The sequence below is a fragment of the Mus musculus genome, chromosome 1, assembly GCF_000001635.26.
Source record: "Mus musculus strain C57BL/6J chromosome 1, GRCm38.p6 C57BL/6J".
Taxonomy (NCBI): domain Eukaryota; kingdom Metazoa; phylum Chordata; class Mammalia; order Rodentia; family Muridae; genus Mus; species Mus musculus.
Genome location: NC_000067.6, coordinates 164,346,094 through 164,359,978, shown reverse-complemented (window position 1 = coordinate 164,359,978; position 13,885 = coordinate 164,346,094). Strand labels below are relative to the sequence as shown.

The 13,885-nt window shown below is 39.4% G+C and overlaps 1 protein-coding gene across 7 annotated transcripts in view; it reads right to left on the bottom strand.

Moving 5' to 3' along the window:
- Nme7 (NME/NM23 family member 7) overlaps window positions 1-13,885 on the bottom strand; it is a 129,777-nt gene that overhangs the window by 77,322 nt on the left and 38,570 nt on the right. For 6 of the 7 annotated variants that reach the window (XM_006496692.3, NM_138314.4, NM_001293313.1 and 3 more), the window contains one exon: window positions 12,100-12,205. In XM_006496692.3, the coding sequence (XP_006496755.1) occupies window positions 12,100-12,205 (106 nt within the window). Of the gene's footprint in view, window positions 1-10,543; window positions 11,821-12,099; window positions 12,206-13,885 lie in introns of those variants that run through there. The other variant, NM_178071.6, reaches the window with a different exon arrangement.

Sequence of the window (13,885 nt, the reverse complement as noted above, 5' to 3'; positions counted from 1 at the left end):
AGACCAAAAGACTAACCTACAGAAAGGGCAAGGGGAATGACAGAAACAGTCTAAGCAAGGACACAGCTGCTCCTCAGTGGCCCGAGGGAACTGACTGTGGGGTACCTTGTGAATGCCAGAACCTGCAGATGCTCAGACCGCTGATATAAAACGGCATGGTAGTCACAGATAACTTACATCTTTCGGAATACTTGGCCTTCTCTACATTATTTATGACACATCCTCAATGGAAATGCTACCTATGTAATTGTTATACTGTAACGTGTAAAGAATGGCAAAACAGTCACCACATGTTCAGTACAGATGCAGTTCTGTGTATGTAAATAATTTTCAGGTACAGCTGATATAATACATAGATGCAGAACCTACAGCTATAGAGGAGTCACTGAAAACATGAAGATAATTTCTTGAAATAGGAAATTCTTGAAATAGGAAAAAATCTCTATTTTTTGTGACATTAATATATCCCAGTGTTTGTTTGTTTGTTGTTGTGATATATGCCACAACCAAAACCATCTTGAGGAGGAAAAAGCGTTACTTTGGCTTACAGGACACACACCATCATCCAGGGAAGCTGGAGCAGGAGCAAAGCAGAGACCACGGAGGAAGGATGCTTCCTGCCTTGCTCCCTGGCTTGCTCAGCTCCCTTTCTTACACAGCTCAGGGCCACCCGCCTAGGGATGGCACTGCCCACAGTGGGCTGGGCACTCATGAAACACACCAATTAAGAAACTGTCCCACAGACATGAGCACAGAGGGGGCCTCAGAGACAGTTCTTCCGTTGGGATCCTTTCTTCCTATTTATGTCTAGGTTTATATCCAGTTGACAACTGAGGCTAAACTACGATAATACATTTTAAATGTAAATATTATTATTCTAATTTAACTAGAAAATTTTAGTAAGGTGGCCTAGTTTAAAATTTCCATGAAGAGCTCATCGTTTATCTTTATATTAGACATACCAGTATCAATTTTTCCAAAATTTGTCATAAACTGAATATTTTTTACCAAGTTAAGATGTCACTTATAAGGTCATCATTCATATGAATTATTACACAACAATTATTATTTGTCTATTTATAGTTTTGATCCCTTGATTTGAATATTCATGGTACAAATAATCTGAGCTGTGGCACGATATGGGTCTACTTTTGGGGTGTACCAATCATTTCTGATTCTCAGATTCCATACCTGATGGTATGGTCACAATCCAAGTAGGATTAGAAGGTCAGAATATGAAAGCATACTCTCATCTGAGGACTGAATGTGGGGCTTTGTGCACACAGGCAAGCTGCTCCATCCTGAGCTTCAGCCGTGGTCCTAATGTTCACTATTCCTGAAGGACTCTGTATTGTAACGTACAACAATCTCCTGGAGCCATTAACTCTTATCCTTTCTCAAAGTTATAATTCACTGGCAAGAGAGGAGGTGAAGAGTTCCTGGGATGCTTCCTAATTAAGGAATCACTAAGTGCATTTAAAGTTGCTAGGAAACCCAGGTGACCATGAGTTAGAGGAAGGAAAGCCACCCACACCCATCACCCTGCAGGGAAACCACCTCCAAGTGGATCAAAGACCTCAGTGTGAAACTTAAAACTTTGAAAGTGCCAGAAGATACAGGCAGTGCCTACGTGAATGGTGTGGGGAAGGGAAGGACTTCCTGAAAAGCATCCCATTTGCTTAGGAGTTAAGGCCAACAACTCATACGTGGAACCTGATGAAACAGACAAAAGACAAAAATACACAACCCCAAATCCTTCTGTATAGCTAAGAAAATAATCAACCAAGCGAAGAGGAAGCCCAGATTGGGAGAGAACTCTGCCAGCTACACATCTGACAGAGTAATATCCAGAATGCACAGGGACTAAAAGAGAGTAAAGAAAACAAATGACCCAATTAAAAAAAGAAAAAAGAAAAGCAAAGCTCAGAGATCTGAACAGAGAGCTTTCAAAAGAACAAACAAAAATAGCCAAGAAACATCTTTAAAAGTGTTCAATATTCTCATTAATTGGAGAAATGCAAACTAAAACCGTTTTGAGATTTTTATCTTTTCCCAGACAGAATGGCTAAGATCAGGAAAACAACTGACAACAAGTGTTGGCAAGGATGTCAGGGCTTGCAAAACAGGCGCTGCCATGATGAAGATCTGTGTGGAGAATTCCCAAAAAGCTAAACCGTAAATCTACCACATGTTCCAACGGAATCACTTGCGGGCGTGTGCCCAGTGCACTCGGTATCTTACCCCACAGATACTTGCTCCTCCATGTTCATCACTATAGAGAATAACAGCTAGGAAATGTAAACAACATAAAAACCTATGAAAATGTGGTGTATAAACACTATGAAATACTATTTGATTATAATGAAAAATAAAATCATGAAATTTGCAGGTAAAACATTAAACTGAAAGAAATATGGAGCTGGAAACTATTTTACCGAGTTGTGATCCAGGCTTAGAAAGACAAACACTGTACATTCCTCTCATCAGTGAATCCTAGCTCTGAATCTTTAGATGTGACTATACAACCTGGAGTAATGGCAGAAACCAGGAAAGTAAAAAAAGACCAGAGGGGCAGACGAGGAGAGAAAGTTCTAGAGAGGAAGACAGATGGGCATAGGCACTTTGCACACACACACACACACACACACACACACACACACACACACACACACACACACACAGAGTTTAAATGGGATGATGATCCTCCCCTAAAGAGCCATAGACTCTCTAACAAAACCCCCAATATTAAGTATTTGGAAACCTCCCTTCAAATTATTGATCACAATCCAAGAGACTCAAAAACAATATAAGCTATTACCATGGCTGCCTCCCAGAACTTGAAGGTAAGACCCGAGAATTGAAGATACCACATACTTCAGTCAGAGCACTTGGAGGAATAGAACTAGAACCGACCTGGAAGCCTCCTTCTTGAGGACTAGTTCTCAAAGTATCCAAAGGTGCTACTTAAGCTACCAAGGGAGAAAGCAACTAACAAACAGCTCTACACAGCTCTAAAGCCTACAAACCGCCATGGCCGATAAGCTAATCTAAAGGCTGTGAATATGGTAGGTGTATATGAAATTTTTAAAAATCAAATTTAAAAAGTTCCAAAACTTTAAAATTCAGAGAATATAAAAAGTATAGCATTGTGATGCATGTAGCTTAATGTACTTGTGGGTACATTTGATAGAAACGCCATCTGTTTAACTCACACAGAGCACAGAACTGCAAATTTGACCTAAGTCAGCCTGGGCCAAATCTTTTTGTCATTGTTTCAACAAAGTTAAGGATGCTTCTTTCTACACAAAGAATGTTCACACCTCCTCTACAGCTTCCCAGAAGCTGAATGCCAGGAAGGAAATTTAATTTAAAAGGCTGGGAGCCTAACTAATAATGCAATCAGCCCCAAATTAGGAGGCTGACTAGACAGAATGTGTCTTGCAGGGCTCTTGGTCTACAAGGCATCAAAATTAGTCTCCATGTAAATATTAAAACACCCAAAGAAGCTCTAAAAAAAAAAAAACCCAGATTGAGATGTGATAAGATGTTCCTGCTACCAGACCTGTGTCAGTCAGGCACCATCAGAGCCAATTCTAGCACCAAAGTTAAAACTGTCAGTGTCCTAATAAATGCTCTACAGTCGGTTAAACAAAGAAAACTCAACCATGTTTACTTACATTTATTTCAAAACTACTAAAATTTCTTTGAAATATCCTCAACCCAAACAACATAAAATACAGACTAATGGGTTTTTTTGGGGGGTGGGGGGTTGGTTTTTTTTTGAGACAGGGTTTCTCTGTGTAGCCCTGGATGTCCTGGAACTCACTCTGTAGACCAGGCTGGCCTCGAACTCAGGTGCCTCTGTCTCCCAAGAACTGGGATTAAAGGTGTGCCCCACCACCACCCGGCTGCACTATAGGGTTTTTTATTATGAATTCTGATACAACTCCAAATAATCATAGACTACATCAACTTCAAGGTTGAGACAAAGCTTAAAACACCTTGGTTTGACTAAAGAAGCAATATTCAGAAGGAACTATATTATGATCTATGTAATAGAACAGTCTCATGCATGAATCTGTTATAAGATTGGAAATGTTCTAAGAAATCTTTAGTCTTTTTTTTAAAGATTTATTTATTTATTATATGTAAGTACACTCTACCTGTCTTCAGATACTCCAGAAGAGGGAGTCAGCTCTCGTTACAGATGGTTGTGAACCACCATGTGGTTGCTGGGATTTGAACTCAGGACCTTCGGAAGAGCAGTTGGTGCTCTTAACTACTGAGCCATCTCACCAGCCCCAGAAATCTTTAGTCTTAATTAAGAAGTCTCAATATTTTTAAAAGTGAAATTGTTTGGCCATTCCATGTGTAAAAGTGTATTTCCAGCCCAGTTACCTCCTTCTGCCTAGCACCATAACAGGCAACCAGAAAGCAGCAAGCCATGGCTAGTTGGTCATAGGCCCTAAAGGGGAACCAATACTGTTGTTCTGCTAATGGACACGGTGCCAATCTGCCTTCTAAGTTCATGTTTATACCCATAGGTTTGTGCTGCTCTCCACCTTGGCCAGAGAAGCATCCTCAGTGAGCAGCAGTGTATGCAAACTCAAAACTGGTCAAAGCAGTGAGAATCAGTGACTTGTGAGTCTCTAACCTTAATTGGGACATCCGTATCAACCTTCCCATTCACACTCCCGAAAAAAGGTCAAGGGGCCCCAAAAAGAGAGGGTGAAAAGAATGTATGCGATGAAAGATGGGGAAAATTGTTAAAAGCTGTCATCTGGACCCAACACGGCTGTGACACGGCTGTGACTCGAATGACTTCATTGTAGCTGTGGTCATCCACACAAGGACAGTCAATATTCCAGTAGGCATCACTAACTGGATTCAGTGGATGCGGGGGAGGGGGAGAAAGAGAGAGAGGGAGAGAAAGAGGGAAAGAGGGCAGAAGGAGAATCAGGAAGGAAAGAAGGAAGGAAGGAAGGAAGGAAGGAAGGAAGGAAGGAAGGAAGGAAGGGGGGAGGGCATGGGAGTGGGAAAGGGGTAGGTTGGGAGATATCTAGGGGAAGTGGAAGTGGGGAGTTAAGGGTAAACATGGTACCCTCAGGCTACATGGTATGAATGATACAAACTGTTAAAGAATAAATAAAAGAAAGTAGCTGCTAAATTAGTTCCTTTTAAGAAACAATCCCACTTTATGAATTTAATTTAGACACAGACTTTAAGAAAAAAATTAAAGTCCCCTTTTTCCTTAAGCAATGATAGGAATCTTACTTTTGTTCCCATGTGGACGGTGGGTTTTGCTAGCGCTTTAAACTGCTCTTGCACTAGGGAAAAGTTAACTGTGATGGAAAATAAAGCTCATGCATGGTATTAGCCGTGGTATTGGTGGTAAAACAATACTCACCACGATAGCAACAATGTCTGAAACACACACACAGCACTTATCAAGTGTTAGGTATTGTCCTAAGCACCTTTCATACAATCTAAGAGTTTAATCCCTGGTCACCCAAAAGGTATAGCATTATTATCATTTTATAAATACATAAACAGGATACAAAAAGGTGAAATAATTGATCCAATATATATGGATAGTAACAGAACAGTATTCAAGGAACATAATCAGATTTCAGAATAAAATTATCTACCTATATCTCTATTTACAGTTAACCTTTAGAGAACTGACTAAAATGATTTAAGCCTATATAAACATAAAAATTATATATGAAACATAAATTTCATTTTGATACCTTTCAATTATGTATACTGTGAAATTATATATGATTTGTAGGTTATATTCATCTGTGTAATTATGTTATACAGTTATGACTTTTTTCTAACATCCCTGTATTTTATGACTATTCATTTTATTGACAGAATTAAATTAACTACATATAAATACTGAGAAAATATACACATGATTTTGAAATTAAAAATAAAATATCCAAAACCAAACATTCACCTGGTTTTACTTTCTTTTCAGTTCTGAGCTCTGAGATGAAAACGTATTTCAATCTAGATTTTAAAAAAAACCACACACACATAAAACCTCAAACACACTTTTCTCCTCACAATGTAAAAAAATAAAATAAAAAACAAAAAAAATAAAAAAACCCAACAGAAGTTTCTCCTTTCCCTAGCCCTCTCAGAAGTGGAGAAATTACTGTAACCTTATAGATTAAATGTAGGACTAAGAACTAGCACTGCCTACATACACATGACTTCTATTTATGCCCAGAAATTCTTACCGTGAAAGATAAGGATGCAAGTCAGTAAATGGCTTCATTGTTGCACACCAGGAACTGCCCCAGTCATTTATCCCAACAATACACCACTCAAACAGGCACTGTTTCTTTCACAAGCTCCCTCTAACTGGGCAAACAACTTACTTATCAAAGACTGTATACACAAAAGACAGAGCTGTGATCCAATCCACTGTGTGACAGAGTGAACTCTGCGCAGGCTCCATCTCTGAGAGACAGAAGAACCCATCCGAGGCAGTATTTTCCAATGGCCACCCTGCAGGCCCAGTCTATGAGGACCGCATCAAGGCCGCACTCTTCCTTACAGGTTACCTGGCAGGAAACCTCCTGCAGCCAGGGCTTGGGGATCAGGTACCCAGGGAATTCTGAGGAAGTCAGCATGTTACCTATTCCTCTTCAGTCCTTCTCTAACTAGTGACTCACCTTTAAACCTTAAGTCTCTGCCTAGAGTAACCATGGGTAAAAATCAAATATAGCAGCATATGGATTATTACAGGAAGAGATAACTGTAAAAAAATAATGAGGGCTACAAGAATTTGACATAAGACTTCAACCTTCAAATTTCAGTATTGCCACAGTGAATTGGACTGATCATAAATTTCAAAATGATCACAAAGTCTCTGTGTAATTCAAGCTTAGCGATAAAGGAAAAAAGGTTTTAAAAACTCTAAAATGTTCATGTTGGCACCTGAGAAGAGTTTATAATTTTTTCTTAATTTTATATCTTAATGTTTTTAAACTTGAAAAGTAGATTATTTAAATGTATATAAGTAAAATATTATATGTGTGTAATAAAACTGAGCATTTTGACATCATTAATTTATGCATTTTTATTAGATATCATTTATATTTATCTATGTGACAAGTTACATAGCTAATATTTATTCTAAAGCTAATATTTATTCTAATCTTGCTTTAATTTATTTAACCTCACATTTTTTCCTTTATAAAAAATTAAAACAGGAGATGAGGATTTAGTTCAAAGTGCCTGCCTAGCAAGTGGAAAGTCCTATGTGGACCTCAGAATTAAATCACATAAATATTTAACTGAATAAAACATTTAAGATGCTGATGCTTAGCAATTTAAGTATTTGTTTCCTCTCATTCAAAAGGTTATGTTTGTACATGTATAGCATATGTAAAACTCGATAAAAATAGGAGTTTACATAGAATCCATACATACATACTGTGGTGGTTTGAAATTGCTTGGCCCATGGGAAGTAGCACTATTAGGAGGTGTGGCCTTGTTGGAGGAAGTGTGTCACTGTGTAGGTGGGTTTTGAGAGTTCCAAGGGCTCAAGCTCCACCCACTGTGAAAAAGTCTTTTCCTGACTGCTTGCAGAAGACATAGTCTCCTTTTGGACATCTTCAGATCAAGCTGTAGAACTCTCGGCTCCTCCAGTACCATGTCTGCCTGCATACTGCCATTCTTCTTGCTATGATAATAGACTAAACCTCTGAAACTGTAAGCCAGCCTCAATTAAATGTTTGCCTTTGTAAGAGTTGCTTTGGTCATGTATCTCTTCACAGCAATAAAACTATGACTAAGCTACATACCTACCACTCCCAGGTTAAAAAAAAATATGTACATGTACTTGCATACGTATGCACATCATAGATATACATAAAAACAGCCTTGGAAAAATGAAGACTGAAGTGTGGACACTATGCCCCTCCTTAGAAGTGGGAACAAAACACCCATGGAAGGAGTTACAGAGACAAAGTTTGGAGCTGAGATGAAAGGATGGACCATGTAGAGACTGCCATATCCAGGGATCCACCCCATAATCAGCATCCAAACGCTGACACCATTGCATACACTAGCAAGATTTTATCGAAAGGACCCAGATGTAGCTGTCTCTTGTGAGACTATGCCGGGGCCTAGCAAACACAGAAGTGGATGCTCACAGTCAGCTAATGGATGGATCACAGGGCTCCCAATGGAGGAGCTAGAGAAAGTACCAAGGAGCTAAAGGGATCTGCAACCCTATAGGTGGAACAACATTATGAACTAACCAGTACCCCGGAGCTCTTGACTCTAGCTGCATATGTATCAAAAGATGGCCTAGTCAGCCATCACTGGAAAGAGAGGCCCATTGGACACGCAAACTTTATATGCCCCAGTACAGGGGAATGCCAGGGCCAAAAAGGGGGAGTGGGTGGGTAGGGGAGTGGGGGTGGGTGGGTATGGGGGACTTTTGGTATAGCATTGGAAATGTAAATGAGCTAAATACCTAATAAAAAATGGAAAAAAAAACAGCCTTGGGGATATATGTGTTATATTACATATATGTTTGTACGCATATATACATTTGCATATATACCTATACATATGCCTCTGGGCAAGAAAAATAAGTATAACATTAACCAGCAGTTTGCAGGGAACTCAGGAATATAGTAATAAATTTGATATGAAATTTTAGACTATATTTCATTATTGCCACAAAGGTTGTTGGCCATCTACATTGCTATCATTTCCTATGAAAATTTACCAACCATGTGTACTGAGGAAAATATAAATTAGAAATGTTTAATATCCTTAGTCATCAGGGAAATGCAAATCAAAATGACCCTGAGTCCACCCTACACCAATCAGAACAACTAAGATCAAAAACTCAAGTGACAGCACATGCTAGTTAGGATGTAGAGGTAGAGAACACTCCTCCACTGCTGGTGGGATTGTAAACTGATATAACCACTCTGGAAATCAATCTGGAGGTTCCTCAAAAAATTGAAAATAATTCTACCTGAAGACTCAGCTATACCACTACTGGGCATATACCCAAAAGATGTTCCAATGTATAACAAGGACACATGGCCCATTATGTTCATAGCAGCCTTATTTATAATAGCCAGAAGCTGGAAACAACCCAGATTTCCCCCCACAGAAGAATGGATACAGAAATTTTGGTACATTTACACAATGGAATACTACTCAGCTATTAAACACAATGACTTCATGAAATTTGTAGGCAAATGAATAAAACTAGAAAATATCATCCTGAGTGAGGTAACCCAGACCCAAAAGGACATGCATGGTATGTACTCACTGATAAGTAGATACTAGCCAAAAAATACAGAATATCCAGGATACAACTCAAAGACCCAAAGAAGTTAAACAAACAGGAAAGCCCAAGTGAGGCTGCTTCAATCACACTTAGAAGGGGGAAAAAATAATCACAGAAGGCAGAGGGAGCGAGGGACCTGGGTGGGAGAGGGGAGGGTGAGAGAAAAAGGGGACCAGGATCAGGTATGGGGGTTGGTGAAGAGAAGAGAAGCCCAGAGGGCCAGGAGAATGAATAGAAATACATAACTTCTGGGGGTAGGATGTGGGGGGACGGACCCTGTAGAGACCTGGGAGATGAGAGAATCTCAGGACTCAATTAGGGTGACCTCAGTCAAAATGCCCAACAGCTGGGAGAGGGAACTCAAAGAGTCCACTTCCAGTAGATAGAGTGAGTCCCAAGTGTGGGCTACCAAACTACTGTCAAAATTTCTGACCCAGAATTGTTCCCATCTAAAAGAACTGCAGGGCTAAAAATGGAGAAGAGACTGAAGGAAAGGCTGTCCAGTGACTGGTCCTACCTGGGATCCATCTCATGGAAGGGGGTGGGGTGAGGGCGGGAACACCAAGGCCTGACACTATTTCTGATGCTATGATGTGTTTACAGACAAGAACCTGGCATGGTGTCTTCTGAGAGGCTCTACCAGCAGCTGACTGAGACAGATGCAGATACTTACACCCAACCACTGGACTAAAGTTGGGGGCCCCTATGAGGAATTAGAGGAAGGAGCTGAAGGGAAGGATGACCCCCATAGGAAGACCAGCAGTCTCAACAAACCTGGACCCCTGGGAGATCCTAGAGACTGAGCCACCAACCAAGCAGCACACATGGGTTGGTTCGAGGCCCCAGCACACATATAGCCAAGGACTGCCTAATCTGGCCTCAGTGGGAAAAAAGGTGCCTAATCCTCCAGAAACTTGAGGCTAAGGGAGGGGGAACACCTGATGTGTGTGTGTGTGTGTGTGTGTGTGTGTGTGTGTGTGTGTGTGTGCATCCTCTCCAAGACAGGGAGGAGGAGGAATGGGATGAGGAACTGTGGGGGAGGGGGAACAGGGGGTAATGGCTAGAATGTAAATAAATAAAAATTAATTAAAAAGAAAGAAAAGAATGGGCCTCTAAGATATAACAACAAAACATAACAAAGTAATAGGATAAAACAAAACCCATCTCATCAAAGTTGGACAAGGCAAACCAACAGAAGAAGAGCACAAAAGAAGGAGAAACTTATTTTTAATTAAAAAAAACAGAAATAACCCAAATATCATACATATGATTGTTATGAAATATTCAATTAATCATTAAAATATTCATGAACCCTCAAAGAAGGTCAGAAATGCTCACAAAAATTAAATGACAGAAACAGAATATAGATACACATCTCAGCTACACTGCACTCATATGTATTATATATGCATACACACACACACACTCACAAATGCAGAAAGAAACATACCAAACTATTAACAATAACAATTCTGATAGAAAGCAGCTTTTATTTTTTGCAACAAGATCTTCCTAATATATCGTCCAGTCTGGCCTCAAACTCACTATGTAGCTCAGGATGGCTTAAAACGCACCATTGTCCTGTCTCAGACTTCTGAATGCTAAGATTCTAAGTGTGTACCACTGTGCCCGGTTTAGGTAAACTTTTATTGTCTCTTGTACAAATATGTATTACAATTTTCAAGTTTTTCTACTATATGTATGCTTAGAACACATTAAAAACTCCACTCTAATGTGTATGTTACTCAGTATATTCCATTTTCCAAGGAGTATTTTTTAAATTATTCGTATTATTTCCAAAACAACTTGGAGTATCAGATGGAGATGCACACAATTGACTCAAACAAATAGATGGAAAAAGAGATAAAAGCAAGGGGTGAACTTTTACTGACCCAGTGTATATGTGTGCATATCCACATATGCCTATGAATGTGGACAGAGATAGAGATAGAGATAGGTAGGTAGATACATAGATAGATATTCATGTCCATCAAAGAACTGTTTCAGATACTGAGGACTAGAGGCAGTATCTCCAACTCTCTCAGTAAAGATACGCTCTAGATGTAATAAACTTATATGCTTTTCCCCTCAAGGTCAGAGGAGGGCATCAGATCCCCTGGAACTGGAGTTGTGGTTAGTTGTGAGCCACTATGTGGGTGCTGGGAACCAAACCCAGGTCCTTTGCAAAAACAATAATGACACTTAACTGGTGAGTTACGTCTCCAGCCGTACACACAGTGCTTTAAGTAAAGAGAAGAGAGTGAACCTCAGTTATGTGGTTGGAAAGACAGAAGATTCAAAGCACAGAAGCAAGATTTGTTTATAGCAAGAAGAACAGGGCTGGTGAGATGGCTCAGTGGGTAAGAGCACCCGACTGCTCTTCCGAAGTTCCGGAGTTCAAATCCCAGCAACCACATGGTGGCTTACAACCATCTTCTGGAGCGTCTGAAGACAGCTACAGTGTACTTACATATAATGAATAAATAAATCTAAAAAAAGAAAAAAAAGAAAAAAAAAAAAAGAAAAGAAGAACATGCCTGTGAGCAGGAGCCCAAGGTACAGATACCAAACGCACAGATACCAAAATAAAGACAGACATCTAGACAGATTTCCCTTAAATATAGCCCTGAGTCATGTGCCTTCAAAGGAAAAAAAAAAACCTGAAATATTAAAGTATACTTGACTTGGATCATGTAAAACACAGTAAGAAGACAAACATTAGCAAAATAAGCTATTCCATTATAAAACATCTACAACACGGCACTTACCTTCACTGATAGCATGAGGCTTAATGATGCAACAGGTGCAATTGGTAAATTTAGCAGTGTTCGCTGGCCCACAGCCTCCACTTGAAGGAAAAAACAATTCCATTTCCTAAAGATGGGGAAGATGAGGAAAAGAATTTGACACAGGTGATCTCTTACCTGAAACCTGTAGACTATTTCTGGAGATACACAATTACACTTAAAAGTTTCATGACAGAAAGTCTTTGCTTCAAGCTTTCTAAATGTGAATTTACAAAGACTGAGTAACTTAGCTCCACTTCAGCATTACGAATAAAATAAAATTAAACAAGGATATCCTTACAAGAACATTGATGCTTAGGAGCCTTAACTAATCATAACTTACAACTGCTCTATTATACACCAAAATGAGCAATATATTATGGCGTGACTCACACAGTGGTTATTTGCTTTGCCCATGGCTCATTATACCAACAAGTCGGTAATCTGAATGAACCACAAAGACATTCACATTACTCAGTTCTTCTAATGACTTAAATGCTGCCCTAAGCTTTTAGCATTATTCTTTCCACGGTGTTCTCCACAAAACCCTCTGTTCCATGCTCCAGCATCTGCCAGTGAGAACAGGACTCTCAGAATATGCTCATCTCCACAGAGCTTTCCTGATGCCCCCATCAGCACCACGTATCCCTCACAGCTGGGACTATTCAAGGACTTGTCATCTACCACGTTATAAATTCGAAGAAAGAACCAACCTGCAGAGCTTACTAGCTTCCAAACACCTAGAACAAAACCTGCCTCCGAGGATGTATTTTCTTTTCACTGAATTTATACTTGAAAGATCAAACCTGCCATTCCGGAGACAGAAGAGGCAAGAGGCTAGTACAAGTGCCCTTGGCTGAAAGAACAAGTTCCCAGGCAACTATGGTTACATAGTGAGACCTTGATTCAAATTTACAATTAAAAAAAATCTAAAGATAACAGATATATTAATATGCTATCCTAACAAATTTTATATTTTGTTAGAATACATTGATTATAGAGGACAAGAAACTTCATGGGGACATTTTCATAGAAGTCCACATGCACTGTGACCTTACCAATCCCACATTACTCTTACTTTTCCCTCTGTCCTTCTCCATCCTCTTCTTTAATGGCCTCCCTTCTACTTTTATGTGTAAATATTTTTAAAAACATAAGCAAGCAGGAGGAGGAGAATTTACTTCAAATACTGTATATATTTGAGTGAGTCAGTCAGCAGAATACTTAAAATTAATGATTATTACTGACTATTAACCTACTGTCACTATAAATTAATTTCTATAATTTTATATAAATAGATTCATACAATATATGCTATTTTTCTAGCTTCTTTCACTCAACAAAAGCATTCTGAGATTTCCTTCCTGTGATACATTCTTTAAAGAAAAAAAAAAAGATTATTTATTTATTTAATGTGAGTACACTGTAGCTGTCTTCAGACACTCCAGAAGAGGGCATCAGATTTCTTTACGGATGGTTGTGAGCCACCATGGGGCTGCTGGGATTTGAACTCAGGGCCTTTGGAAGAGCAGTCTGCACTCTTAACCACAGAGCCATCTCACCAGCCCTCTGTGATACATTCTTTTCCCTTTTTTCTTTTTTACAAGTCGGGGTCCATGGATGGCTACATGGTGGCTTGTTCATTCGTCCATCTGCTGGGCGCCTATGATACTGCTAACATGAACTATTACAAACAAGCTATTACAAATACTCACATCCAAGCTTCTCACAGAAGAATTCTTAATTTTTTGTTAAGACCTACATTTCT